This window comes from Cryptomeria japonica, chromosome 1, assembly GCF_030272615.1.
Source record: "Cryptomeria japonica chromosome 1, Sugi_1.0, whole genome shotgun sequence".
In the NCBI taxonomy this organism is placed as follows: Eukaryota; Viridiplantae; Streptophyta; class Pinopsida; order Cupressales; family Cupressaceae; genus Cryptomeria; species Cryptomeria japonica.
In genome coordinates this window covers 668,319,080-668,346,079 of record NC_081405.1, presented here as the reverse complement: position 1 = coordinate 668,346,079, position 27,000 = coordinate 668,319,080, and the positions used below count along the sequence as shown (strand labels likewise).

At 34.2% G+C, this 27,000-nt stretch overlaps 1 protein-coding gene across 1 annotated transcript; it reads right to left on the bottom strand.

The window, feature by feature from the left end:
* Positions 1-10,229: 10,229 nt before the first annotated feature.
* Positions 10,230-10,592, bottom strand: LOC131056176 (UDP-glycosyltransferase 85A1-like). Its single transcript, XM_057990528.1, has one exon. It carries the CDS (start codon positions 10,590-10,592, stop codon positions 10,230-10,232), a length of 363 nt encoding a protein of 120 aa, XP_057846511.1.
* Between the last annotated feature and the right edge of the window lie 16,408 nt (positions 10,593-27,000).

The window sequence follows — 27,000 nt, the reverse complement described above, 5'->3', positions numbered from 1 at the left end:
AGGTCTTCAAGCTTCTGTGCTCGGTAATCACTATGTAGCATCCTTGTGCATACATTTGTCTACATACATTGTTTATCAATAGTTCCCTATTTATAAACAATTAGCTAATCGCTTAATCTTCTTGATCCCATTTCCTATGATCAATCATAGCCATTAGATCTTCAAACTTTGACCAGGTTCAATGTATCCTTCAATCTGAAAATTGTTTTACCCCGCCTAGGAACTTGCATACATTTCCTGGAACTTGTGCTAGGGTATTGCGGTTCAATCTGAGCTGTAGATCTTCATGCCGATTTTCTTTTGCCATAGATTTATTAACAAACTTCATGCACGGCATACCAATCATCTAATCATTTCCAGCTCATCAGCTTCCTTCATTAAATAAAACATGTAACCATTTAATGTATTATGTTATAGCTGGGTTACACCTCGGTAATAACTAGGTGAATACTAAACTTCACTCGGTAGACATTCTGCCTTCATTAACCGATAGCGATAACTTTAGGGTTTACCGACTACGTTCTTTGCTTGGTAACATAGTATAGTATTAACCTTAAAATTCACAACATATGTATGATGGTAAAACAATCTAAACATCGTGATCTCATCATTGTCTGACTCGGTAATAGTTTCCCATTGAATACCTTATTCATCCCCTTATTCATCATATTCTTTTTGTATCTTTTACCAACATCTTTATACTCTTCAAATCATAGTTCTCAAGATATGGCAACATTATACAGAATTAGAAAATCAATTTCTTGACATCAATGACAAAATAATAATATCAAGACAGTAAACATCCCTAATCAATTATATCTATAATCATCAACAACCTTCTCAATATCCTTATTGAAATGCCAACAATCTCCCCCTTTGGCATTGATTGCAAAACCAATTGATTTGACCTTAAAAAGATTCAGATTGCTGTGATTCTGAAATGCTCTCTTGTTGTCAATATATTGTCTCCCCCATACATTAGACTTCACCTCTTTTCTTCAGTCTTTTCAATTAGTCTTCTCTCCCTTATATTAGTCTTCTCCCCCTTTGACAAAAATGCCAAAAAGTAAAGAACTAAGACATAATTTCTTCGTGTATGAAGTGATTTCCTGCTGTTGTGTATCAACTGAGTCTCAGTCAGAGCATTTTATCTTCAATTCCTGTTCCCTGTATTATTTCCTATATTATTTCATAGATATTCGATAGAGTCATTGAATTGATGCTTTCACCGAACTCGGTCAGTGAGTAGAAGATAGGGGTAGGACCCCTAACTTACTTCCGAGATATTCAAAAGTGTCCCTTGGTAGTGGCTTGGTGAAGAAATCTGCTATTTGTTCCTTTCTGCTAACATACTCCAACACCACTTTCTTCTCTAAGATAATAATATTTGATAGAGATGTGCTTTATCTTAGAGTGCATAACAGGATTATTTGAAATGTTAATGGGACTAGTATTGTCACAGAATATAGTTACTGTCTCGGTAACTTTCTCATTTATTCCTTCCAACAGATGTTTGATCCATGCAATGTTGGTACAATTCAATGTTGCAGCAACATATTCAGCTTCTGCTGTTGACTGTGAAACACATCCTTGTTTCTTGCTAAGCCAACTCACTAGTCTTTCTCTTAAAAAGAAAGCTCCTCCACTTATGCTTTTCCTGTCATCAATGTTGCCTGCCCAATTAGCATCAGTATAAACTTTTAAATCAAAATCATTTCCTTTCTGATATACTAAGCCATAATCCTATGTGCCTTTCAAGTATCTAAAAATTCTTTTGATTGTTGTCATGTGTGTTTCCTTAGGATCTGTAGAGAATCTTGCAACTATACCTACTGCATGTGCTATGTCTGGTATGTTGTGAACAACATATTGTACCTTTCCAATCATAGATTGGTAAAGTGTCTCATCAACAGATGTAGATTCATCATTCTTTGATAATTTACAGTTGGTAATCATAGGAGTACTTACTGGTTTTGAATCCTCCATTCCAAATTTCTTCAAGATTTCCTTTATATACTTGGATTGAGTAATGAAAATCTCATTTTTCATTTGCAGTATCTGTAAACCTATAAAATAATTTATCTCATTGATTAATGACATCTCAAATTCTTTCCTCATTTCATTTCCAAAGTTCTTGCATAGAGAGTCATTTCCACAAAATATAATATCATCAACAAATATGGCTGAGATCAGTATTCCATTTTCATCATTCATCATGTATGTATTGTTGTTCTCACTGGTCCTTATAAAACCAATCTTAATCAAATAAGAGTGCAATCTTTCATACCATGCTCTAGGTGCTTGTTTCAGACCATATAATGCTTTATTCAATTTACATACCTGATCTTTATTATTGTCTTCAACCAATCCTTTAGGTTGTTCAATAAAAACTTCTTCTAATATTCCATTCAGAAATGCAGATTTGACATCCATTTGATATACCTTGAAGTTTTTGAAAGCAGCATATGCCAACAATGTTCTTACTCCTTCAAGTCTAGCCACAGGTGCAAAAGTTTCACCATAATCAATTCCTTCTTCTTGAGCATAACCTTTGCAAACTAGTCTTGCTTTATTTCGAATGACCTCTCCTTTTTCATTTAGCTTGTTTCTGAAAATCCACTTTGTACCAATTACATTTTTATCCTTTGGTCTTGGGATTAGTGTCCATGTGTCATTCTTCTTGATTTGATCAATCTCTTCTATCATAGCATTTATCCAATCTTCACTATTAAATGCCTCTTTCACTATTCTCGGTTCAAATTCAGATATCAAACATGTGTTCTGTCTTAATTTGTTCCTTGTCATCACTAGATCATCCTTATCTCCTATAATCTGACTTGGTGCATGATGTCTTCTGACATACTTGGCTAATACAGGCTCAGTAGGCTCTGTATTATCTTCTTCATCACTCGGTAATTGGATATTTTCTTCATTTTCTTCAACAGTTTTCTCGGTAGGACTTGTCAGTTGAACATAGACAAATTCATCATAATCTTCTGGTTCCTTAGAATTTCCTTCATCATTTCTTTCTACAAATTCATCAATTTTCACATTTGCACTTTCCACTATTTTGTTAGATGATTTGATCAGACATTTAAATGCTTTGCTTCTAGAAGAATAACCTAGAAATGTTCCTTCTTCACTTTTCTGATCAAACTTGCCATTTCTATCATCTTTGTGTACATAGCATCTACTTCCAAAGATTTTAAAATAACTTACATTAGGTTTCTTGTCATACTAGATTTCATATGGTGTCTTCAAAGTACCTTTCTTTAGTTGTACTTGGTTTAGGGCGTAAACTGCTGTGCTTATTGCTTCTCTCCAAAATGTTTGTGGCACTTTCTTTTCAGTCATCAGTGTTCTAGCACAATCCACAATAGATTTGTTTCTTCTCTCAGCTATTCCATTTTGTTGTGGAGTGCTCGGTGCAAAGACTTGTCTTTTAATACCATGATCATTGTAGAATAAGTTGAACTCATCAGATGTGAACTCTCCTCCTCTATATGATCTAAGACATTTTAGTTGTCTTCCTATTTCATTTTCAACTCTTGCCTTGTACCATTCAAACATTTGAAAAGCTTCTGATTTTTCTTTTAAAAACATTACTGACATCATCCTTGAATAGTCATCCACAAATAATATGAAATATTTATCACCATATTAACTTTGAACTTTCATAGGACCACAAAGATCACTGTGCACAAGATCTAAAATTCCCTTCGAAGTGTAAGACTTACTTGTAAAGATTGATCTTGTCATCTTACCCATCTGGCATCCTCAGCACATAGTATTCTCAAGTTTTTCAAGACTCGGTAGACCTCTTACTCAGTGCTTCTTACTTATTTTGATCAGATTATCAAAATTTACATGACAAAACCTTTTATGCCATAACCAAGTATCATTTATCTTTTCCTACAGACACTTGTTCCAAGTTGAGTCAAGGTGAAATATGTTACCTTTTATTTGTGACCTAGTAGCAGCTAACTTTCCATTTTTGTCATGAACTTTGACAACTCCTTTCTGAAATTCTATTCGGTAACCTGTATTGTTTAGTTGTGCTACACTCAACAAATTGTATTTCAAACCTTCAACCCAATAAACATCATTGCATCCTACATTGTCAAGAAATGTTATAGATCCTTTACCTTTCACTAGACATGGTGCATCATTACCAAATCTTACATAGCCTCCATCATAATCCTCTAACATAACAAACTTGTATTTATCATCTATCATATGATGTGAGCATCCACTATCTATGATCCAAGAATCATTAGTGTTTATGTGAGACATTAGGGTTTTTTCTTCATACCTTTCTTCATCTGATCCATCTTTGATAGCCACATAAACTACTTCCTTTGTATCAGTTTCATCTGATTTGTCATCATTGGATTCCTCATTGGCTATTAAGCATGTCTTTCTATCTCTTCTTCTGAAGTCTTGGTGTCCTCTATAATGATTGTCTTTCTGTCTGTCATCTCGGTAATCTCTCTTTTCAGTAGAATCTTTGTTAGGACAGTTAGAAGCCATATGTCCTATCTTATCACAATTGAATTATTTCAAAGGTAGTTTTCCTTTATACTTACCTTTGCCTCTCAATAACCTTCTGGCTAATAGTGCTTCAAACTCTTCCTGCTTTTTGATTTCCTCATATAGTTTGTGTACTTCTTCCATGTTCTTACGAAATCTTTCACTTGCTCCACTGTGATCTCCTTCAGAGTACTTATACTTTCTTTCATTGTAATCATTAGATTTATCAAGATGAGAAGAACTAAATGCAGATTCAACTTTATTTACCGAAGATCCACTATTATCAAATTTACTTAACTCACATGCATGTAGCTTACCAATAGTAGCATCTAAAGAAACTAGCATATTAGGAATAGACCTCAATTCATTGATTGTAGAGACTCGGATTGCATAAGCCAGTAGAAGGGTTCTTAACAACTTACTTGTTATATCCTTTTCTTCAATAGTTCCACCTACTCCTTTGATTTGATTGACAATCTCCTTTAGTCTTGTACTGTACTGAGTTATGTTCTCACCTTCATTCATCCTCATAGATTCAAGTTGTCCTCTTAGACTATCTACTTTTGCTCTTTGAATATGTTCATCTCCTCCATATGCTAATATGAGCTTATTCCACATAGCCTTTGCATCATTGCAGCCTTCTAGATCATTAAACTCTGAGTCGGTCAATGCAAAAGTTATTTCAATCATTGCTTGGATATGTTCTTGCTTTGCCTTTATCTCTTCTATTGTCAATGGATAGGTGCTCGGTGTGATGAAATCATTCTCTAGATAATATAAAACATATTCTCCAACTCCTGATAGGTGCAGCTTCATCCTTTTCTGCCATGTAGAGAAACTTGACTTATTCAGCTTTGGTGCATCCCTCTTATACATCTTCAGATCTTTGCCTCAAGTACCTTTAAACATTTTTCCCAGAGTCCTAAGCTCTGATACCAATTGATAGTTTGGATACTTAATGTAAGTACAGATCCAATAGCCAACAAGATGAGAGGTGGGGGGGGGGGGGTGAATCTTACAAACTTAATCTTCCACAAAAACATCAGATTCAACCTCGATAACATATACTTCAGTAATCTAACCAAAACTGCTAAACATGCAAACTCAAAAGCATATAAACATCATAAACCTCATCACACCAGATTTAACGTGGAAACCCAAATAGCGAAAAACCACTGTGGAATTTCAGACCCACTAAGAAATATACTCTTCTAGACTATGCTCGGTTAAAAGCAAATCCTACTAAATATTACAATCACATTGCTAGATGTGACCCGGTTAAGAGATTTCCCTCAGATTTGTTAGGATCTTCACCTTGCTAGAAGTGACCTTGTTAAAGGATTTCAAACACTCAATCAGAATGTCACCTTGCTAGAGGGTTTTACAAATAAGACTGTTAAGTCCACTCGGTTAAGAGATTTTCTATCACTTTCACAAAATAACAGTAATAAAAATCTATCTGCAACTACACATCTAAAATGCTAAAGCAGATTCTTATTTGTTCAATACAATCTAGACATAGAACTAATCTTGTCCATCTACTGGGCTTCTATACTTTATTATTCAAACAGGACTTCAAGCTTTTGTGCTCGGTAATCACTATGTAGCATCCTTGTGCATACATTTGCCTGCATACATTGTTTATCAATAGTTGCCTATTTATAAACAATTAGCTAACCGCTTAGTCTCCTTCATCACATTTCGTATGATCAATCATAGCCATCAGATCTTCAAACTTTGACTAGGTTCAACGTATCCTTCGATCTGAAAAATGTTTTACCCCGCCTAGGAACTTGCATACATTTCTTGGAACTTGTGCTAGGGTATTGCGGTTCAATCTGAGCTGTAGATCTTCATGCCAATTTTCCTTTGCCATAGATTCATTAACAAACTTCATGCATGACATACAAATCATCTAATTAGTTCCAGCTCATTAGCTTCCTTCATTAAATAACACATTTAACCATTTAATGTATTCTGTTATAGCTCTGTTACAACTCGGTACTAACTTGGTGAATACTAAACTTCACTCAGTAGACATTTTGCCTTCATTAACCAATAGCGATAACTTGAGGGTTTACCGACTAGGTTCCTTAGGGTTTACCGACTAGGTTCTTTTCTCGGTAACATAGTATAGTATTAAAGTTGCAATTTACAACATATGTATGATGTTAAAACAATCTAAACATCATGATCTCATCATTGTCTGACTCAGTAATAGTTTCCCATTGAATACCTTATTCATCCCCTTATTCATCATATTCTTTTTGTGTCTTTTACCGACATCTTTATACTCTTCAAATCATACTTCTCAAGATATGGCAACATCATACTGAATTAGAAAATCAATTTCTTGACACCAGTGACAAAATAATAATATCAAGACAGTAAACATCCTTAATCAGTTATATCCATAATCACCAACAACCTTCTCAATATCCTTATTGAAATGCCAACAATCTTCCATTGTCTATTATAATGTCAAATGCCAACAACCATATTTCAAAAGAATCCAAGAGACACATTTGATAGCAACCAAGAGGATATTCAGATATTTGAAAGGTACTATTGACTATGGATTATGGTGTCCATATGCAGGTAACTTTGATTTGAAGGTTTATACAGATGCAGACTAGGAACGTAATGTTGATGATAGGAAGAGCACAACTGGTGGAGCATTGTTTCTTGGTGGAAGACTTGTTTCATGGAGTAGCAAGAAGAAAAGTTGTATATCATAGTCTACTGCTGAAGCTGAGTATGTTGCAGCTTATATAAACTGTACCCAGGCTATCTAGATGAAACACATTCTAGAAAGATTGAAGTTTAAGATTATAGATCCAGTAAGGATTTTATGTGACAATACCAGTGCAATCAATATTTCAAAGAACCCTATTTTGTATGCACAAACCAAGCATATTGAATTGAAGTATCATTTCTTGAGAGAAAAAATGCAAAGTAAAGATGTGCTATTGGAGCATGTTTCTACCAAGGAGAAACTAGCAGATATCTTTACCAAACCTCTACCTAAGACTAATTTTGAGTATCTTAGAGGTTGGCTAGGGGTTGTACCCCTACATGAGGTCAATTGAGCATGATGTAGAGTACATCAGTCCTAGAATAACTTCCAGAATCTTGAAGCAAGATTGGTGTAGAGTGGAAGTTATTCCACAGGGAGAGCATCAAGTTGCAGGTTGATGATGCTTAACAGTGAAGCTTGACATTGCATGTTTTACTCTTTCCTTGGCATTGTTGTTAAAGGGGGAGAAGATCCATATGATTGGGGAAATGATCTATATGATTGACAGAGAGAATATCTATAGCCAGTTACCAGCTGAAGACATGGAGACTCAGTCGAAGGAGAATACATGGTAAAATGTAAGCCAAGATTCCTATTCACAATCATAGCAATCAAGGGTATTGATACTTGTATTGCCATCAATGCCAAAGGGGGAGATTGTTGGAATTTGCATGAAGATTGCATTAATGAAATGTTTTGTTGTCATTGATGTCAATTAACTAGTAATGATGTTGTAATAATGTTGTTTTGTAACTGGTAAGTGAGCTTGTGAAGGAAACCGATATTACTAGAGAAGAAGTGAGATCAACCGGTAAACCGTACTTGTTCATATGATAAACCCTAACCAATGGAGTTTGGTGAATCGGTTGTATTGGTTTATGATCTAATGATCAGCAGTAATGATTATGCCACATATGCATGTTCTATGAGAAGAGTTTAAAAAGGCTTTTGGTGTGTAGAGATAATAGTTTTTGTCTTGGGAATGAGCAAGTTCATTGCATGTAATGTAAACCGTGTGATGAGTTATAGTGTTTGATGAAGCAGTGATCAAGGAGCGGTCAAGGATATCTTGAATGATGTCCAGTGATTGTTATGTAACCCAATAGTCATACTTGAACCGACTTGTTTGTAATCTTTATGAGAGAATTAGGTTTGTGATGTGTTACCGACCTATAGATTTGTTTATAAGATCGATGAGTTGTTTTGTTGAAGAGTTGACAATTTGTAGTTGAGAGTAAGAGAGTGTCGTTGCCAAACCAAATGATGTATTTGCAATATGTGTAAAGGTAGATAGGAGCATGAAAAGGATCTGAACAAGCAAGTGTAGTGCTATTTAAACAGATCAGCAAACCCTTGTTGTTTTCTAACAATTATAACAATAAAATCTCCTAACTGGGTAAGCTCTAACAAGCTTAGTGTTATTCAAATCCTTTAGCCAGCTGGTCCATCAACTTGAATTCCAAATCCTCTAACGAGGTTACTCCTAACAAAGTATTTCTTCTAATAGGGCATTATAGTCAATCCCTTAACCAGGTGGTCCCTAACAGGATTTGTTCTTAACATGACTTATTGTAAAGCTTTAATAGGCTTGGCTCCTAACAAAGCAAACTTTAGAAGAGTTCAAAATACTTGTGGGTATTCATCCCCATCATGGTTTTTCCCATTTGGGTTTCCACGTCAAAATCATTGTGTCAAGTGTTGAACATTTTTGTGGTTATGTTTACTAAGGTTGAATTGCTTAGCTGCTAAATCCATTTTGATATGTTAAGTTAACCGACAACAATCTGAAATATGTTTTAACTACTCTCAGTAAAGTATTTGAATGATTCAGTTAAAAGTTTTTGAGAGTTTCAAAGATGTTTTACTATTAGTCTATTGTAACAGTCAACTGGTTTACTTGTTAGTATTATTGCATTTGAAGTTCAGTGTTTAAACCAGTCAATTCTCATTTTTCTTTGAGAGGTTGATTTTTGTTTGGTGAAAAGTTTATATCAATTTTCTATCTACTAATTCAGCCCCCCCTCTGAGTAGTTGACCAGATCCTTATTCTTTCATCATACCATCAAGTGACACATTATACACCATTGATTTTGCGACTACGATTTTCCAAGCTGTCAATAAAATGATGTACGATTTGGCTATTTGGGAGCTAGTTATATTACAACCAACAAATTTAGAGTTAACTAGACGAGGAAAAAGAGAGTGGTAAGTAGATAATTATGGAGTTGGCAAGAAATTAAAGACATTAAAGTGACATTATGGCTACACATTTATAAAAAAGTACCATCCCTATATTCAGTTTGAGAACGTTCATAATCAAAAAGTAAATTGTCTATAGGAGCTCAAATAACTCAGTCCAAGCTCCTTGGAATGAAATCCAAGCTCTGTGAAATCAATCAGCTCTTTTTTGCCTTCAAAAGGTCATATAGTTAGATAGACAATATCGGTGTAGAAAACATACATAAAATCTGAATCCAATGAACGATGGTTATTACAAGATCCTCCGAATACGTGATAATAGTCTCCATGATTACACTACAGCATTCAAATGGAACCTTGATTGAAAGATATCGAGACAATTCTTGTCTTATTTAGAAATGAAATAGCCTTACTGTAGAAAAATACAATAGCCAGTACAGATCATATAATAAATCATCTGCTCGAACTGATAGATGAATGATGAGATGCCAAGGGCAGAAGAGAGGTGCTTTATAAACGTATTTTTGTGAACGGAGAAGATTGTATGAAATTAGGAGATGGATGGAATGCTTTGGTGGCTAGACCGTTTTAATGGAAGCGAAAGTTGTATCAGGTCATGAATAAACTTGTTCAAATTCTTAAAAGAAGAACCTTCCCGCCCAATAGCTTTAAATGCTACCTTCTTCAACTCAATGCCCCTTTTTCAAATCTCCTCCGCTTGGGGACCCTCCATCAATCTCAGCATGCCTTTCTCAATCTCCTCCCTTTTGATCACTAGATTTTTGTCAATGTCCACACCTTCCAAGTCAATGCGAATCTTCCACACATCCTTACAGAAGCGGCAATCCAAAAACTGATTAGCATAATAGGGCCATCCAAGAATGGGAATTCCCAGGCTCATGCTCTCCAAACGCGAGTTCCACCCGCAATGGCTGAGGAACCCTCCTACGGAAGGATGAGACAGAAATTTCACCTGAGGTGCCCATTTCACAATCACTCCATGATCTTTTGTCCTCTCTTTAAAACCCTCTGGCAGAGTTGCAGGCATGCCTCTCGCAATATCCATGCGCAACATTCATAGAAAAGGGTGCTCACTATTCTCTAATCTCATCGCCAACTCCTCCATCTATTCATTTGATTTTACAGCGATGTTGTCGAAGGAAATGTATATCACAAAAGCTAGCTCTTGGGCATTGAGCCATTTCAAACAACTCTCGTCCTGCTCCAACAAACTCCCACGCCCGTTTAAATATCCTCCTATTGCCAAAGTAGGGCAGCCATTATAGGACAGTGCACTTGCCGTCTCAGGGGTTCTAGCACATCAAACGTGTTGACCAACACATAGTCTGCCTTGCTTTGGAATTGGGACTCACACAAAAACCACTGGAATAAAACACTCAACGTGTCAGTAGCGCGATAGAAATAAAATAGATCGCTCGGCAAAAGAGGCAAAAGATTACTAGGAAACAAGCGATCACTTTGTCTGCCCTCTTTGATTCCTCCACTGCAATCAGTTATGAGAAATATTTCAAGCAATCAAAATAAAACTGAGGAAGCTTTAGTGGGATAGAATTTTTACCTTTGACAAGAATATGTCTATGGGAGAGGATAAGGTTAGCGTTGCAATAGAAGAGGCAACACACAATATCCAGAAGATCACTATACCCACCAAAATACTCTAGAAAAATAATCCATAATCTACTCAAAAATGGAGATAATAATTTTTTTTTCAAAACATCCATTACTTCTATGTTAACACTAATTGTATATTAATGCAACATTAACTAGTTACAAGGCTACATATATCAACATGATCATACCATAGAACCATATTACACAAGTGGAATTAAATCATCTAAACATTAACATATCACCAAATAAACTCTCACAAACATAATCATTCCCTAGGATATCTCAACTTTACTACTTGACATATTTCCAACACATAACTTATCCATCTAGAATGTCATATTCTATCATCCAATAAATCATTTACTTTTCATACAACTAGGATGAACGATATCACGTATGCATATCTCTTTCGCAGCATATTTCCTTAGGATCTTTTTGAAACACTAACCTAATGATCCGAATACGCATGCTTCCATTATCATAAACATCATAGATCTATTTAACCATTTCCTCTAGATTACTCCTATTTACTTTAAATGAGATTTATAACAACAATATTATTCTTTCCAATATGAATTCCATAAGATTACATATCACAACACTATCTCACAAATTCAAATGCAATATGAATACATAAACACTAACTCTTTCTTTTCCACATAGAGCTCGTAAAATCTTATTACATTATGAATGTCCAATACATCAAGAAATAATAAATGAATACTTCTCCTAATCCACTACATCATGTCCTATTTCAATTTCATCTACAAATACATGAAGATACATATCTCAAATGTACATAATCTTTTTTACATATATAAATCATCATGATATAATGTAGATAGAAATTAGCTCCAAGAATATCCACATAATGAAAAATCCAAGAATCCAATCCATGTACGCTAGCATCCAAGAAGAACATTCCAATGGAAGAAGACAGTCAACCACTTAACCATGAGGAACCAAATAGGAACCACCCCCCGTGCTAGGAAATGACATGGGGTTCAAACTCACACTGAAGACCTAGCCTGACACCTAACAACCAAGGGATTCAACATGACATCACATGACAATAAACCTTCCAGAGGCGTAATCAACAAGACATGACAGATGGACAATGGACACATGTAGGGAAGAGTGTCATCACATCCTAGCCTCATGTGGAATCCACCTCAAACTTAGATCCAAACAAGGGAGGTCAGTCTACCGTACCAATAGTCTTCCCAATAATAGATTCCAAAACCATCTCCTTGAAATCTATCATCCCAAAATAATCTCCCTGGGACCCACCATTGGTGTACACAACTCAAATTTATTATCTAATCTTCATGTGCTTCCTTAGGTCTAGACCCCCTTCCTATAGATCTTTTGCTCATGACCTAGGTCCAACACATGCAAGAACCCACTCTCCCAACCATGGACAATAAAAATAGGGTAGAACATAACAAGATACATCACAATAGAAACATTAAGCTCATCATGGAATGCATCTAAAACTCATTACAAATCTGATACAACTGAATCACAAAAATAACCGTCAACATGCAATCCAACAGTCGCTTATCAAGAACCAAGCCATAAGCTTATTATGCCAAAATGCAACAATAAAGAAAGCCTCAAGAATATCAAATACACATAGACAAGAGAAATACAGGAATCCAATAACATAGCACACTCCTCTACAATGAGGCATATCATATCCTCTCACTAGAGCTGCAAATAAACCTTCCTCAACAGCAAGGACACACTCAAGTTACTCGAGAAACATATCAATACCTTAATGGACAAGCACACAACCACTTGTTAGAGCCAAAATGGATTCATACGCATAAAAAATGAATAGTACAGTTCCCAAAAACCATCAAATATGACAAATCAAGCCTCTAGAATGAAAGAAAAAGCCAAGAAATCAAACTGAGAACTTTAAAACTGACTCAGAAACTATCTGATCCTACTTTGGTGCTTTTTTACCCCAAAATGGTGCTTTTTGACTTGAAGTAGTAGTTGTCTACTGTTTTAGCACTTTTGTATTAGGGATTTAACTTGTAGAAATGAGAGATGGAAGCATTCAAACTTTCCTAGATTCAAGTAGGGGCTCAGTCAGGTTCTGAGATCAGCCCAGAACTCATAAAAATTCATCAAAAATCTAGAATAGGGTTTACACAATGTTAATAGGATCATATAACCAATAATTTAACTACAATCAATGAATATGCATACAAGAAAGTGTCACAAAGACAACCATATTAAAAAAAACACAATAGGAGCTCACTGGACAATAAGAGGTCCTAATAAATGATTCACAAGGGCAATACAAGCCTCCACAAATCAAATACTATCACATAAAACATTCACAAGGAGAAAATAGTCATAAGATCACATTTCAAAATATGTATTTCCTAACATTGCTAAAAATCATAATTCATAATTTGAATGCAAGATTTTTCAACTTATTTCCTTCAATCAAATCAATAATAACCAACTAAAATCACTCCCAAATTTTTCCCAAAATAATCTTTTGGCAAACACTTGCAGACAATCTTTCCTAGAATTCAAAACTTAGAATAAAGCAATTAGATCCAACCTAGAAAACCAAGCAAAGGCAATGAAAATTCGATAAAGAACTATCCAATTCCAGCAAGCTCCAAGCGCAATCCAAATCAAAATCTAAAATACAAATCCTTCAAGAAAATCTATAAAATTTCTCCTGAAAGCCAAGCTCCCATGAATGCACAGGAAACAAAAAATACACCCAAAAATTAAACCCAAAATATTAATAAAAGTCAACCAATCAGAATAATCCTCAAAACAATATATTATACCAACAGTTTGAGGGAAATAATAAACAAATATATTATTTACCTACCTCCCTCCATTCGACCAATTAGATAAAAGGGTAGGTAGATTTAATAGAAAATCAATTTAATCAAGGGGTAAAAAGACAATTCATTAAATAGTAACTTACATACTCAAGATAAAATACCATTCACAAATAACAATATTATATATTCACCCAATAAATAATAAACCACAACATAAATTAAATTAATAACCATGGATAATAATATTTGTCCATTACTGTCCAAGGGGTTGAGCTTAACTGGTTAAAACATTGGGTTCTCACTGTGGAGACCCAAGTTCAATTCCCAATAGGGACATCTGAAGTGGAATTCTATGTTGTGACTCTTGGCCTTCCATAGAATGGGGAAGGTCTTGGGGTAAATCTAATCAAACATAATAATAATAATAATTCAAAGATATGTAGTGGGGATGGGGCCCCCTACTGTGTCCCCACTGGTTCATAGCTCCAGTCAAAAGCTATTCAGGCTTCGGCCAATTACCGACAAAAAAAAAAATTTGTCCATTACTAAAATACCAATGTCTTGTTTAAATAAAATTAATTAATTAAATACCAATAATTAAATAAACAACCTTAAATAATAATAATAATAATAATAAATCCTAAAAGGAATAATTAAATAAATAAAATAAAATAAATATGAAATCCAGCAATTAATAATCAATAAAACTCAATTAAAATATAAATAAATAAAATCCATTAGACAATAAACAATAAATAATAATTAAGCTCTTCTTAAACAATAAATCAAATGTTAAATAAATTAAAATAAACATCAATCTAATAAAAGATAAATATTAAATAATTAAACAATCACAAATCTCCAAATATGAATAATCATAGACTCACATCACCTTACGTCAGCAAGGGGATGATTAACAACTCAAGACTCTAACATGAACTTGTGTCCTAGCACAACTAACAAGGTATACAACTTAGACCTAGAGTGTGTGAGGGAAACTATGTCATCTTCGACAACTTGCCATTGGGATAGAGACACACTCAAACCTGTAAAGCTAGGTCATTGCCTCTACTCACGAAGATAGTCACACAATATAACATCAAAATATTGCATAAAATCATGATCATGATATAGGGTTAGTACCATCATAGCATCATAAGTCATATAGTCCACATGAATAATGAAAACATATAAATCCATCCATCATGGTGACATTATGTACTGACATCCGCAAGAACCATCAAATGTCATATGTCATATAGTATGTCTATCATCATCATCCATATAAATCTCCAAACATGAGTAATATTAAGTAACATAAATCCACAAAGAGAATCTAGCATCATCGATACAATCTAAGATAGAAATGGAGTCATAAATAACCATCTAAGCATCGTCCATATGTCTATATAAGTCTATCAATATGCAAATCAAAATGCACGTCTACGAGGGACACTACAGGGCACTCACAGTTTGTTGGCCACTTGGTGAGTGTAGGACATGAAATTTTCTAGTTATCCATTTTTCCATCTAATAAGAAACCCTCATCAAGGAAGAGACAAGGAGAGAACCGAGGGGTAGCTCAAACCCAGATCCGAAGGCCACCACTAGAAAAGACACACAGGCAATAACCCGAGCCAAACCCTACACCAAGCACCCAAAGACAAAAGACTACAACCAAATCTTGCTAAGAAGAATAGGGGAGAGAAAGGAAAGAAGGGAGGAGGGGAAAAAAAACCTGACCCCTCCCACAACCACTCCAACCAACACGAGCACATCTTCTACCAACCCTCCACACCTAACCTAGGCCACACCCATGGCAAGATCCGCAGAGAAAAAATCACCCAGAGCCAGTATAGGAACAACGCACAAACACCCTCATCCTCCACCCAGGCAAAGACAAAAACAACGAGATCCTTTATGAAGGACAATGAACCTCCAAACACTGTAAAACCCATAGATACACAAACCAGAACCAGAGACCCAAAAGCCAACCCTGACAGCAAAAGCCTTGACACAAAACCCTCTGCACCCACCTCACACCAAATAATCCATGATGGGGAAAGGGAAGTAAAAAACCTAGATCAAGGCTCCGCCCAACAAAATCGCCATCACCATCATCATCAGCATCTTCACCTCCGCCATCGGTCTCCCCTGAAACCCTTGCATGCACTTCCGCCTTCATTCTTCTCCTCATCTCGCCTCACATTCTATCTTTGCAAGGGTGTTTATGATTTTTACCCTTTCCTATATTGATTTTTTGAGATGTTTTAATGATGACAATTGGGTAATTTTTGTCCTTGGTGCTTATCAATTTATCATTTCCACGTACATTGTGGATAATTTTCACTCCTAGTTTCCTACTTTTTAGAGTGTCTTGTTTTATGGAGTTTTGAGGCTATGTTTGTAATTGTGTTATTGGGGTGTCTGTTGTGGGATGAGAATTTCTTTGATATTTGGCTCATGAGCTCCATCATGGGTGGCAAGAGGAATGAGTAGGAACCCATTTCTTATGATGACATTCATAGAAATAAGGAATTTTTGAGCATTTTGATTAAATGTGGGGTTATGCCTTGTCTGGAGCATCTTCATGGCTACAATGCTAATGTGACTAAGCTCTTCTATAGAGGGTGGGAGTATAGGAAAATGTTCATTGGAAGCAAATTATTGGACATCACAGAGGAATTGGTTGCAGAGGCTATTGGGCTCCCAATGAATGCAAAAAAAATTCAAGGATAGAAAATCCTTTGAGTCTATGGTGAATACTTTTTGCAAATGCAAGGACCGATTGAATATTGTAAAAAAATAGAATTGTGGTTACCAAGTAGACTCTCTTAAACCCCTTTGGGCGGGTGTGGAGAAGTTTCTTATGAAATATTTTACCTTGAATAGATAGTTTACCACTATCTATAGCTATCATTTTTCATTAGTCAATCACTTTAGGCATAAGCTCTTGGTTTTGTTCCCTTTCTATCTTCTTTTGTTCCTACCAATATTAAGGAGCATAATACTAAATAGAGTAACCACGTTCTTAATGAGAGCTTGATTCTTCTAAGTATGGAACACTTAAAAGAACTTTTATCTACCCCTAAGGGGAAAAGGTAGGGTTCCCCCCCTTTGCAATAAAAAAATATAGGGTCTACGAAGGGTATGGAGATATATTTTGGGAAGCGAGAGGATGATTTAGAGGATTTTGACTAAGAAATAAGGGATGAGGCTCCATCGAACTATAACATTGTCTTGAAGGAGAAAAAAATGAGAACCACCGTCTTAGGAATGAGAAAGGGATATTTGTGAAGAGAAAGAAGGTGACGTATGAATTATAGGTATTCAACCTAATGTGGAGTTAGATGTTGAGGATGGTAGTAATAATTAGAATGTAGAAGGAGAAAATTTTATGGATGAAGAGGCCAATCTTATGGGTAGAGGGGAAGTCTCCTTGAGAGCGACCCCTTCCCCTCCATTATCTAATTGTGTTGATAAGGACAAAGCTAATCACCCTCTCTTTCTTAGATTTTTTCTTAAGGATCCCCACTTCCTTGGGTGTGATCTTTCGAACCGACTTGATCTTTTGGGAATTGCTAGGGATGGCGTTGTGTACCAATTTAGAATTTATAAATGGTTTTTTGTAGAAATAAATTATATTAATATCAATTTTTTAGTCCATTAAAAGTAAAATGGTTTCTTTGGAACAGGGAGATGGCTAAGTAGCCTCTAAGGCTTGTGTGGAAAATGTGATTTTTTATGAGAAAAACACTAGAATGGTTTCTAACCTAGAAAACAGGACCAAAGATGTTGCTCTTCTTAAAAATGACTATGAAGGTAGCTTAAGGGATCTCGAAGCCAAGATGAAGCAAATTAATGATAACTTGTCTAATCTAGCTAACATGATTTATTGCACAATTTACACCAATGTGGATGGGATTAAAATTCTTGATAATCATAGGCAAAATGTGTAGGTAATGATATCTAAGGGAGATATTGTTATTGATCTAGACTTGGCAGAAAAGGATAAGCTAAAAAGGGGTGACAATGGTAGTCCATCAATGCGAACATGTGAGCATATCAAGAAGACTAGGGAGCAAGCAAAGATTGAATTGAATGATATAATTAACTTGTCTCAGAATCTTGATCAGATGGAAGCTAAGGTAGTTGAAGCCCTGAAGAATATTTGTTAGGTTTTTTTATCCTTTGCTTGCCTATTGTTTTTGATAAAGATAAACAGGTTTTATAGGGACCTGAAACCCAAAGTTTTACAGGCCAAGGCTAGCAGCCAAAATCACATTAAACATAAGCAAAATAGGGGACAAACCCCACACAGACCCAAAGCCAAAACAACACAAAAAGCCCCCCAAAATAGGAAACAACACTCAATTGAGAGAATGCACCAGTTCAGTATTCTTCTAAATAATCTTCTTGTTTATTTTCTCCAAATCCTCCATGATGAATCTAGAGGTATCTTGGTCCTGGCTCTAGCTCCTGGTCCTAGTATAGGGACTCGAACTAGTCTTCCCTCCAACAACACTCTTGCCACCCTTTGAATCATTATTTTTTTGTTTTTCCGTCAAGGGAGGATAACTGGCTATGGGTCTAGTTCTATAGTCAGGAATCATGGCATTGATATTTTTCAAACATTCAGCGATTGCTTGCCTATTGTTTTAGGGGTTTGTTTTTTGGTTTTTTTGAGCTGTTGTTGAGCTATGTTTGGCTATATATATATTTTTTATTTGTATCTCACTATACTCAAGGATTTAGGGCCCCTTCAAAACCTATTTAGTGAAAACTTTAAGAAACCCCCTCTCAAAAAAAATTATAAAATCTTGGCAATGTTTACCTTTTTTAAAAATAAAAATAAAAATATATTGGTGAATCTTTCATTATTTTAAAGAAAAATATTAATTTTTTTGATAGAATATATTGGCAAATCTTGGTAAATAATAAGAGTATGCATTAATTACTATTGCAAATCCTTTCATATTAAAAAATAGTTTTTTAATATAAAAGCAGAGCTCTACAAGTGGAAACCATTAATGAGTTTAAGGAGTAGACTCTACTTTATTTAGTTTCTATCATTAATTTTAAACAATATAATAACCCTCTTTGTATTTTGTGAGATAAAATGTACCAACAATTTTTCATACTCATGGGGCCTAAAATTTCTTTTAGACAATTGATTTTCATTGAGGTCAACAATTAAAAATCAATTTGAACTCCCACAAGCATTACAACTTGTAGGTATAATTTACCTCATGCAATACAATGAGGGTAATTAGATTATATTCTAAATCAATGATGGCAACTAAATATTGTTGATATAATCCTAAAGTAACTAATAACTATGATATATTATTAGCGAATTAATTTAGATTTCTACAATAAATTATAAAATTTTGGTGAATCTAATCGAATCATGTATCAAATATTGTGGCGAATCTTTGAGTAAAAGAAAGTAATAAAATAAATTTACAGGAAATTTAAATAATACTAAAATTAAAATTTGTAAAAATGTGGTGATTTGGGTCACCTTAATGGTTGAACTTATTAGCCAATTTTTTATTCCCAAATTTTGAAAAATAGCCAATTGGCGAATATTAGCCACCAAAAAAATCACTAAACCTATTTTTTCCTTAATAAAAAACAACCAAGTGAGATTAATAAAAGAAAAAATGTTGACTCTAAAATAGGTATCTATATAATGATGATCCTCTAAATAAGGAAAATGTAGAAAACCCTTTTTAGATCCAATATAATTCATGAGTAGTAGTTCACCAACAAAGCTTGTCATTGTAAATTTGGTTTTCTTATAAAAGGGGATGCAACTAATGGTAATGACTACAAAGGTTAAAATTTGATTATGTGGTAAGGGATGTTAATTGCAACAATATAGAAAATAGAAATAATGATTGATGCCAAGCTATTTGTACATGAAGTTCACAACATTTGTAATATAAATTAAAAGTATCAAAAGAAAGATATCAAGATTAAGGGTAGTTAGTCTTGGTTGATGTAAAGGTACATTAATATCGGAAGACCTAAATAGACCTTAAATTGGAAAGCCAAACCTTATTGACATAACTCATATTCTTAAAATTTTGAAGACCTTTATGTTTACGTATCTTAATTTTGTCTAAGATTTTCTTAACCTTAAATTCCATTATTACACTTAATGTAGATGTATTTACAAAGTGAATTAAGTGTATTTCTATTAAAAAATAACAAAAAAATGAGTTCCTATAAAATTGAAACTAAATCTTTAAAACTGGATCTTAATTTTATTAATGGAAAACATCTTTAATCAAATTGATAACATTGCTAATCCTAGTAATTAAATTTTGTAATACCACCAAAATTTTATATAATTATTAGTTCCTGCCAAGGTAGGATACTATTGCATTGGTCTAATTCAATTTTTCAATTAGTTTAGCCAATCAACATTCAGAATTAAAATTTTTGAACCCAAAACTGTAATTTAGATTTAATTTTTATTTTAAATAATTATAAAAATGACTTTTTTCTTAATTCTTATTGGTGAGAATAGATATAAAATTTAATTTTATAAAACGTAATTACACATTTCTATATTTTCAATGCATTAAATGAAGGTCACTTTACATAACTCAATATTACATTAAATAAATGTAGGTACCAGTGACGTCACCACTCATAATTCTATTTATTTAATTTATGGACCAGCATGATTTGAGACATTCCATCCAATTGTATACAATTTTTTTGGCAGCCATTTAATTTACAGCTTTATATTTGAAAAAAAAAGAAAGGAATATCTTATGAATAATATATTAAAAGGTAATAATACGCTAGATAAAGTTAGCTAAACTAATAACACTGAAAATACTAACTTATTCATTACATTTTGCTATGAATATTTAACTAATTGCAACTTGGTGTGCAATGGGTACACCGAAGAGGTGTAGATTCATGGAAGGTCAAATAGGAAAGGTTTTGGTTTATTTATTGTATAAATTTGTGTAGTGCATGAGATCAAATGGTAGGATCTCTTATTGTAGAAGATAGTTAGGTTTCCTTACCAAAACTCTCATGTTATGTTGAGGAGAAAATAGTATAGAAAAAGGGAGAGATAGGAATAAAAAGAGGAAGAGGTGGAGGGGGAAGAGAAAGTGTGTGTGTGTGGGGGGGATGGCTAAGGAGATATAGATAGAGAGGAAGATAGAGATGGAGATGGAGAGGAGAGGAGTGGATTGGGTGAGGTAGAGAGAGAGGTACACATAAAGATGGACATAGGTATAGGGAGGGAAATATGTAGAGGTAGAGAGAGATGGGAAATAATGAGGTGGAGAGAGAGGGAGTGATGGAGGAAGAGACACGGAGAAAGATATAGAGAAAATTAAATATAGATATATATAAGTATAGGAAGAGGGATATGGAGAATGGGAGACATGTGTAGAGATAAACAAGGAGAAGGAAATATAGAAGTAGAGAGGGTGGTAGAAGGAGAGAAATAAAGGAAGAGAAATATGTAGAATTAGAAAGAGGTAGAGGGAGAGATAAAGATATAACTAGAGAGAGAGAGAGAGAGAGAGAGAGAGAGAGAGAGAGAGAGAGAGAGAGAGAGAGAGAGAGAGAGAGAGAGAGAGAGATGAAAATAGATATAGAGAGATGGAGAGAGAAATATTGGGAGATGTAGAGAAAGAGGGATATATATGTATAGATATCGAGAGAGGGGGATAGGTAGGGAATGAGGGAGAATTGAGGACAAGGGAGATATAGGGAGAGAAATGGAGAGAGGTATGTTGAGGAGGAAGGGAGGGGGAGAGAGGGGGAGGGGGAGAGATGACTAAATATATAGAGTTAGAGGGGAAAATGTAGGTATAAAGTGATATAGAGAGATAGAGAGGGATAGAGAGAGAAAGAGAGCTAGATAGATAGGGAGAAAGATAGAAGTATGGATCCATACAAGAATAAAACAAAACCTTAGAATTAGGAAGATAACTAGGGCCCATTACCAATATTATTGATATATTAATATATATCTAGAATTATAAAATTATATATAAATATTTATCTATACTATATATTGATCATATAGTTTATAGGAATTAGATAATCATTGAAATCTAATCTTAATTCATTTAAAATATATAAAACTTTATAAAATAATTAATATATTTTAAACAAAATTATTTAAAATTGAAAAATAGTACTTTCACATTACATAAATATATTATTGCATTGTTTGTTATTATGTACAATTCTAGAGAATAAATTAGATTAAAATAGTTAACAAATGTCCATTTTCTCTCAATTTCTCTCCTATTTGATTTCAATAATATTTTAGATAGGTAATCCAAATGGATGTGGCATTTAACTATCAACTTCAAAAAATTGAATAGAAAATGTATAATTTCTAGAGGAGATAAGAACTAAATCAATCAATCTATAATGTATATTTACTCCCATGGGAATGCATTGCAACTACACTATTGATGTGGTCTGCACATCCACTTACAAAGAGATGAATCAGGTGACATCATTAAACACTTGAAGTAAATCAAATGGAAGAAAGAATATTTTGAATTGTGGAATCAACTGACATTACACTATGCCTTCCCAAATTTAGTATATAATTTTGAAGATTGTACTTGATTCAAAAATTTTGTTGAGTGATGATTCTCATCTCCACAAGAACCAAATTGAAATTTCTCAATGTGAAACAATATACCTCATTGATATACTTATTTTGATGTACATTTAAATGAATCACATAGCATATGTCTGGGGGGTTGAGCTTAGTCGGTTAAAGCATTGAGTTCTCAATGTGGAGACCCAAGTTCAACTCCCATGAGGGACATCTTTGTGGAATTATAAGTTGTGACTCTTGGTCTTCCATTGGTTGTATTTGTTATATTGTTTAAAGTGGATTTCTAAGTTGTGACCCTTGGCCTTCCAATTGTTGTTTCTAGTTTGGTAGGGAATATATATAGAGGAGGGATAGGTAGGGAATGAGGGAGACTTAAGGACAAGGGAGATAAATTGAGAGAGGTATGTAGAGGATGAAGGGAGGGAGAGAGAGGGGGAGGGGGAGAGATGACTAAATATATAGAGTTAGCGATGGAAAATTGTAGGTATAGAGTGATAGAGATAGAGAGAGAGAGAGAGAGAGAGAGAGAGAGAGAGAGAGAGAGAGAGAGAGAGGGCGGGGCGGGGGGGGGGATAAAGACATAAGTATGGATCCATACAAGAATAAAACAAAACCTTATAATTAGGAAGATAACTAGGGCCCATTACCAATATTATTGATATATTAATATATATCTAGAATTATAAAATTATATATAAATATTTATCTATACTATATATTGATAACATAATTTATAGAAAGTAGTTAATCATTGAAAATAATCTTAACTAATTTAAAATATATAAAATGTTATAAAATAATTTATTTAAAATTTAAAAATAGTACTTTCACATTACATAAATATATTATTGCATAGTTTGCTATTATCTACAATTCTAGAGAAAAACAATGATTTATATGAGATTAAAATAGTTAACAAATATCCATGTGCTCTCAATTTCTCTTTCATTTGATTTCTAGAGTATTTTAGATAGGTAATCCAAATGGATGTGGCATTTAACTATCAAATTCAAAAAATTGAATAGAAAATGTATAACTTCTAGAGGTGATAAGAACTAAACCAATCAATCTACAATGTAGATTTACTTCAATGGGAATGCATTGCAACTACACCATTGATGTGTTCTGCATATCCACTTGCAAAGAGAAGAATCAGGCAACACCATTAAACACTTGATGCAAATCAAAGAGAAGAAAGAAGATTTTGAATTGTGGAATCAATTGACATTACATTCTAGCCTCTCGAATTCAATATATAATTTTGAAGATTGTACTTGATCCACAAATTTTGTTGAGTGATGATTCTCATCTCGACAAGAACCAAATTGAAATTTCTCAATGTTAAACAATATACCTCATTGATATACTTATTTTGATACATTTAAATGAATCATATAGCATGCCAATATGAAATAAAAATACAAATAATTTTTTTTAAATAAAAATATACTCCATTCAACTCACTCAAGATCTATTAATAAATATATTTTTAAAATAATAATATAAACAATATTCATAAAAAAAACTATAGACTATGACTAAATGTTTGACTTATCTATGTTTTTGAATAATTGTTACTGAATAATGTGCATTGCCCTATTAGCAAGATTTTTATTTTTAATAAAATTCTAGCTTACTAATTCAAGGGAAAAAAATCAAAAGCATAATAAAAGTATTTTGTAAGTTAAATTAAAGTTTAACTGCCTCTCATTTAAGATTTAAGACAAAAGTAGACTATATAGAATTATAATTTGGTGGCCTTTGATGTACGTCTATATCAAATGCTTGTTTCTCATTATAAATTTAATATAATTTAGAGTTAACCATTATAACGTGTAGTTTAAATACGGTAGTGGGTGCATAGTGCAGTGGGTCCCAATCATGGGAGTCAAAAGGAGAACCAACCTTCTTGTGCAATTTATTTGATATAAACTGTGTTGTCATAATAGAGCCTGCCTTCCATTGTAAATGGGGAGTCGTTCCAAATCGAAAAGAAGCTACGAGATGCCCACCGAGAAGCTGTGAGATGCTTGCCGGAAAGCGGCACCAGAGATAAGATCGACTGACAGGTAGTATTAGAGCATTTGACAGAGAGGAGCAAATCGATGGTCCTAAACAATTTAATCGTCTTGCACCCCTTTTCAACAGAGCGCAACCATTGATTTAACAAGTTAGCTTCCACAACTTCATATAAGGAACACCTTCCGTGTAATAAAGCATCTTAAATTTTTGACTTGGTTACCATATTAAAATATAAATGCACAAATATTTAGTATTAGTGATTTAAATGTTGAGAAATTCTTAATTTATTTAAATGAAGTTTCTTTGTATTGGAGAAAAGATCTAACACTGATCCACATGTGTACGAAAAGGTCTTAATCTAATTATAATGGAAATAAGAGTATTAGATTTCTTTTAGATTTCAAATCATATATAGCATTTTTAATTAATTAATATTCGGATGTTATAATTGAAAATTTTATTAAAAAATAATATAATCTTTTAAGTTTAAATTTAAATTTTTAATTTTTTTTGTATTAAGTATCATAGAATCACAAAGCTCAATTTTTGCCAAATACTAGCTCCTTTCGAGCACCAAACTAGAAACGACAATTGGAAGACCAAGGGTCACAACTTAGAAGATTCAGATTTCTTATATGCTTTCTATACTGATATTGTTTAGCTAACTGTATGACATTTTGTTTGCTGTATATTTTGTCGGCAAAAATAAGTTGATTGATTTCAGAGAGCTAACTGTATGAAAATTGTAACTTTGGTAATATGCTATTCATGGCAAGCAATCATTCATCTCTACCTCTATCTTTCTCTTTCACCCCATTTCTCTCTATCTATTTTCATCTTCATTTTCATATCCATCTCCATCTCCAACTCCATCTCTACCTCTATTTGCATATCTCCACCTTCCTCTCTAACTATTGACAGGAACATGACGTATTATCTTTCTTGTTTTTTTAAAATTACCCTAAAATCATACATTTTCCCTATGCTATAATATTACTAAGATTTTAATTATATTTGTAAAAATAACTGACCAACAAATTTAGGGTTAAGCCAGACGAGTAAAAAGAGAGTGGTACATAGATAATTATGGAATTGGCAAGAAATTAAAGACATGAAAGTGACGTGATAGCTACACATTTATCACAAAGTACCATCCCTACATTCATTTTGAGAAACGTTCATAACTAAAAAGTAAATTGTCCAAAGAAGCTCAAATAGGTAACTCAGTCTAAGCTCCCTAGAATGAACTCCAAGCTCTCTGAAATCAATCAGCTTATTTTCGCCGACAAAATATACAGCAGACAAAAGGTCATACAGTTAGCTAAACAATGTCAGTATAGAAAGCATATAAGATTCATATAAGAAATCTGAATCTGATAACATGTTTACAAACCTAATAGCCAATAAACGGCAGTTATTACAATTATCTCCCTAGACACACAACAGCATTAAAATGGAACCACGATTGAAAGATGTCGAGATAATTCTGGTTTATTTAGAAATGATATAGCAAAATACAATAGCCAGTACAGATCATTTAATAAATCGTCTGGGTGAATTGACAGACGAATGTTGGAATGACAAGGGCGGAAGGCGGGTGCCTTATAAACCTATTTTTTATTAACGGAGAAGATTGTATGGAATTCGAAAATGGTAATAATAGTGATCGATGAGGGACGGAATACTTTGGCGGCTACGCCGTTTAACAGAAGCAATGGCTGAGGAACCCTCCTACGGAAGGATGAGACAGAACTTTCACTTGAGGCGCCCATTTAACAATCAGTCCCCGATCTTTTGTCCTCTCTTCAAAACCCTCCGGCAGAGTTGCAGGCACGCCTCCCGCAATATCCATGCGCCAGCTCCCCTAGCTGTTCGTTTGATTTGACAGCGATGCTGCCGAAGGAAACGTATATCACAGAAGCCGGCTCTTGGGCGTCGAGCCATTTCAGACAGCTCTCGTCCTACTCCAGCAAACTCCCACGCCCGTTCAAATCTTTTCCTTCCAGCAAATTGGGAAGAAATACAGGCCCTACTGCCAAAGCAGGGCAGCCATTACAGGACAGTGCGCTTACCGTCTCAGGGTGTTACAGCTCATCGAACGTGTTGACCAGCACATAGTCTGCCTTGCTTTGGAATTGGGACTCACGCAGGGCCCACTGGAATAAAACGCCCGATATGTCGGTGGCGCGATAGAAAGAAAACAGATCGCTGGGCAACAGAGGCGGAAGATTACCGGGCAAACAAGTGATCACTTTGTCCGCCCTCTTCGATTCCTCCACTGCAATCAGTTATGACAAATATTTTGAGGAATCAAAATAAAATTGAGGAAGCCTCAGTGGTATAGAATTTGTACCTTTGACAGGAATATGTCCGCGGGA